The following is a 2,913-nucleotide window of genomic DNA, read 5'->3' on the forward strand; positions in this document are numbered from 1 at the left end:
GCTCCACATAGATCTGCTCCACATAGATCTGCTCTACATAGATCTGCTCCACATAGATCTGCTCCACATAGATCTGCTCTACATAGATCTGCTCCGGTCTGGATCGTGTTATTTATATAATCAGAGCTGGAAAACGTTTCTGTCTCCTTGCAGATTCACTCTCTCACAAATAAAAGTTTCCCATCATCAGGCAAACATTATGAAAACATGATTAACTTCTTATTGAACTGGTTCTGCCACCAGTTCCTGCCAACTAAGCTTTTACTGATACGGAGGAATGTAAACAGACGTTTTCACATCATTCCACAGTATCCCATACTTTGACTATAAAATCATGACTTAATGAATTTTTCGCGCTTGCTTTGGAGGTTTTCCAATCTGCTGCGAATCCCAAACATGCTAAAGTCACATCACATGCAGGAGAGTTCAACAGCCAGAACATCCTGAAAGAAAAACATTAAACTATCAGAGCCTGGAAACAGGAGGAGTGAAATCTGGCATGAAGACAGATTCCTCTGACGGATTGACAAAGTTTCTCACTCTTTATTCTCACCCTGTTTCCTCAAGGCGACGTCTAAAACTCCCAGGAGGTGAGAAACAGGTTTCTGTTTTACAGTTTCTTACTCGGAGGAGAAGATATTTTGGTTTCCATGACTCATTTYGTTAATGAATCCCGTTAAATCGATAAACTTCTGAGTTTATTTCAGGCTCTGGCAGTTCAACTGTTCGGTTCAACTTAACTTCCTGCTTCAGGATCTCCAGGCAGGGAGCAGAGCTACTGGTTCCACTGGTTCCAGCAAGCGGACCAGTAAGCCCAGATCATCATGCTGCCACCACCAGGAGCAGAAGCCCTGGTTGTGTTTTACACCAGATGTAACAGAACCAACACCTTCCGGGGAGTGTTGGGTCATCAGGACGGTTTTGGTGGTTCTGGTTGTAGAGCTCCACCATGGCGGCCATTTTTCCAGCGTTTGCTGATACTGTGCATTAAAGAGCAGGTCTGATTTCCTCCAGAGACGCAGCAGAGCCGTGCGGACTGCGCCTGGCCTACACTGTTCTGTTTTCTCACTCTGCAGGAATGTGGATCAACTTTTGAACCCCCCAATTACTGACCGCTGCTTCTTGAATTCCCCTCCTCAAGCCCTCTTCTCTTCCCTCACATCTGATCCGCTGCAGTCTCTCTCTCTGCTCTTCTAACTCGCCCGTCTCTCTCCGTCTCTCGTCTTCCATTTTGAACCTTTTGACAGCCCTCCTCTCTTCCCTGCATCATAATTTCTGGTTGCCACTCTTCGGTCCGTCTGACTCATCCTCAGCTGTACTTTCACATCAGATGACTCATTGTTATCTGTGTTCGAGTTTCGCTGCTCGTCCTGAGTGGAGCTGTTTCACTGCAGTGAGGGTTTCCTACCTGTTTTGCACCGTTTTGTTCCCTCCTCTTCCTCCCAGAGCTGAGGAGGAAGGCCGGTCCCTGGGGACGAAGCGAGCGGCAGCTGAGCGGCGGCTCATACCAAACTGGGATCGTTTTCAGGGTGTGATCAGATCAGAAACTCATTCATCACCGCAGTAGTTTGGAGCGAAGATGTGAAAACATGCAGGCTGCTTTAAGATCCAAAACCAACAGATTAATCCACTTCGGCCATCATTTTCAGCTTTCTACTCATCCGACATCACTGAAAACACCTTCAGCTCAGACAACATGTTAGTACGTTGACCTTTAATAAACAGGAATCATGCACAGCTTTGGAAACGAGAAGAAAGGTCCAGCAAACCTGGACRTAATAATATGATTTAAAACAGCAGAAAGCAGATTATTTTAGAGCTCAGCCGCACTTTACAGCAAGGTTTGTTAAAACTGTCATCACGTTGTGGCAGTTTGTTATGAGACAGATAATCTGAAAAGATCCTCCACCTCCCCAGGCTGGTCAAAAACAACCAATCACAGCCAGGAGGAGGACGGTCTTAGTGCTGTCAATCAAGCTCACGTACTCTCCGCTAAATGAGGGGAAAATAACTGTTATAGGAAAACCAATTATCTGCGTTCGTGGCAGGCTGTGTTGTGGTGAATTAGCTGTAGCAGAATGTGCAACTTTGTAGCAAAGAGGAGGGGCAGGAGCACCAGAGTGATTGACAGCACTAAAGCCCTCCCCCTGGCTCTGATTGGCTGTTTCTGACATCGTTGTATTTCTGCAGTTAGGAGCTCATTTTCTTCATACATTATCTGCCTTATATCGTCACAACATGATCATTTTAACAGAAAAGTAAAGATATTTTAATAACAGTGACATAGTGCAGCTTTAAACGAGGCAGAAAGTTGGACTTTATCCAGCTGAACTGGCTTTCTGACGCCTTCTTTCATCTTTATAAAATCACAGTTTCAGGTTTCCTCCCTGAACTTCCAGCTCAGCCAGATGAGTCTGACAGAAACTTCTGGAACTTTCAAACTAATCTTCAGCCTGTTTCTCCAGACGGTGAGTAGAGACTGAGCTCAGAACCAGCAGCTCACCGCCTGCTTTCTGTCACATGATGAGGCTTAAAGCTGATCTCTGCTGTCAGAACCAGCAGAACCTGCTGCCGGTCCGTCCTCCAGGAACGCAGCACCATGTCTGCTCCTGAGAACGGGTCGGCCAGTGGCCGCTATCGGCCTGCAGCTGGACGAACAGCTGACCATTCCCTGCATTGTCTGCTGGTGTCACATGAGAAGCCTTTTCCTCCTCCGCCGTCCCCCTGTGGTCGCCGTGGCGACCAGCTGTCGCCTCCTGTCTTTAAACTTGAACCCGGGGATGGATGGCGACCTGAGCTGGTTCTGCCGTTGAGGAGAACTCAACGGCAGAACCAGATCCGGATCAACCGGCTCCACCTGCTGAACCGGCAGCTGGAGGAGGATCACAGAACCACAGAGAGCATGCAGTCTGG

The 2,913-nt window shown here is 47.5% G+C and overlaps 1 protein-coding gene across 1 annotated transcript in view; it reads right to left on the reverse strand.

The window, feature by feature from the left end:
* Positions 1-2,843: 2,843 nt before the first annotated feature.
* LOC103477198 (uncharacterized) overlaps positions 2,844-2,913 on the reverse strand; it is a 2,065-nt gene continuing 1,995 nt past the window's right edge. The window contains exon 2 of the mRNA XM_008430144.2: positions 2,844-2,872. Coding sequence (XP_008428366.1) covers positions 2,844-2,872 — 29 coding nt within the window. The remainder of the gene's footprint in view (positions 2,873-2,913) is intronic.

This window comes from Poecilia reticulata, linkage group LG15 (assembly GCF_000633615.1).
Source record: "Poecilia reticulata strain Guanapo linkage group LG15, Guppy_female_1.0+MT, whole genome shotgun sequence".
Taxonomy (NCBI): Eukaryota; Metazoa; Chordata; class Actinopteri; order Cyprinodontiformes; family Poeciliidae; genus Poecilia; species Poecilia reticulata.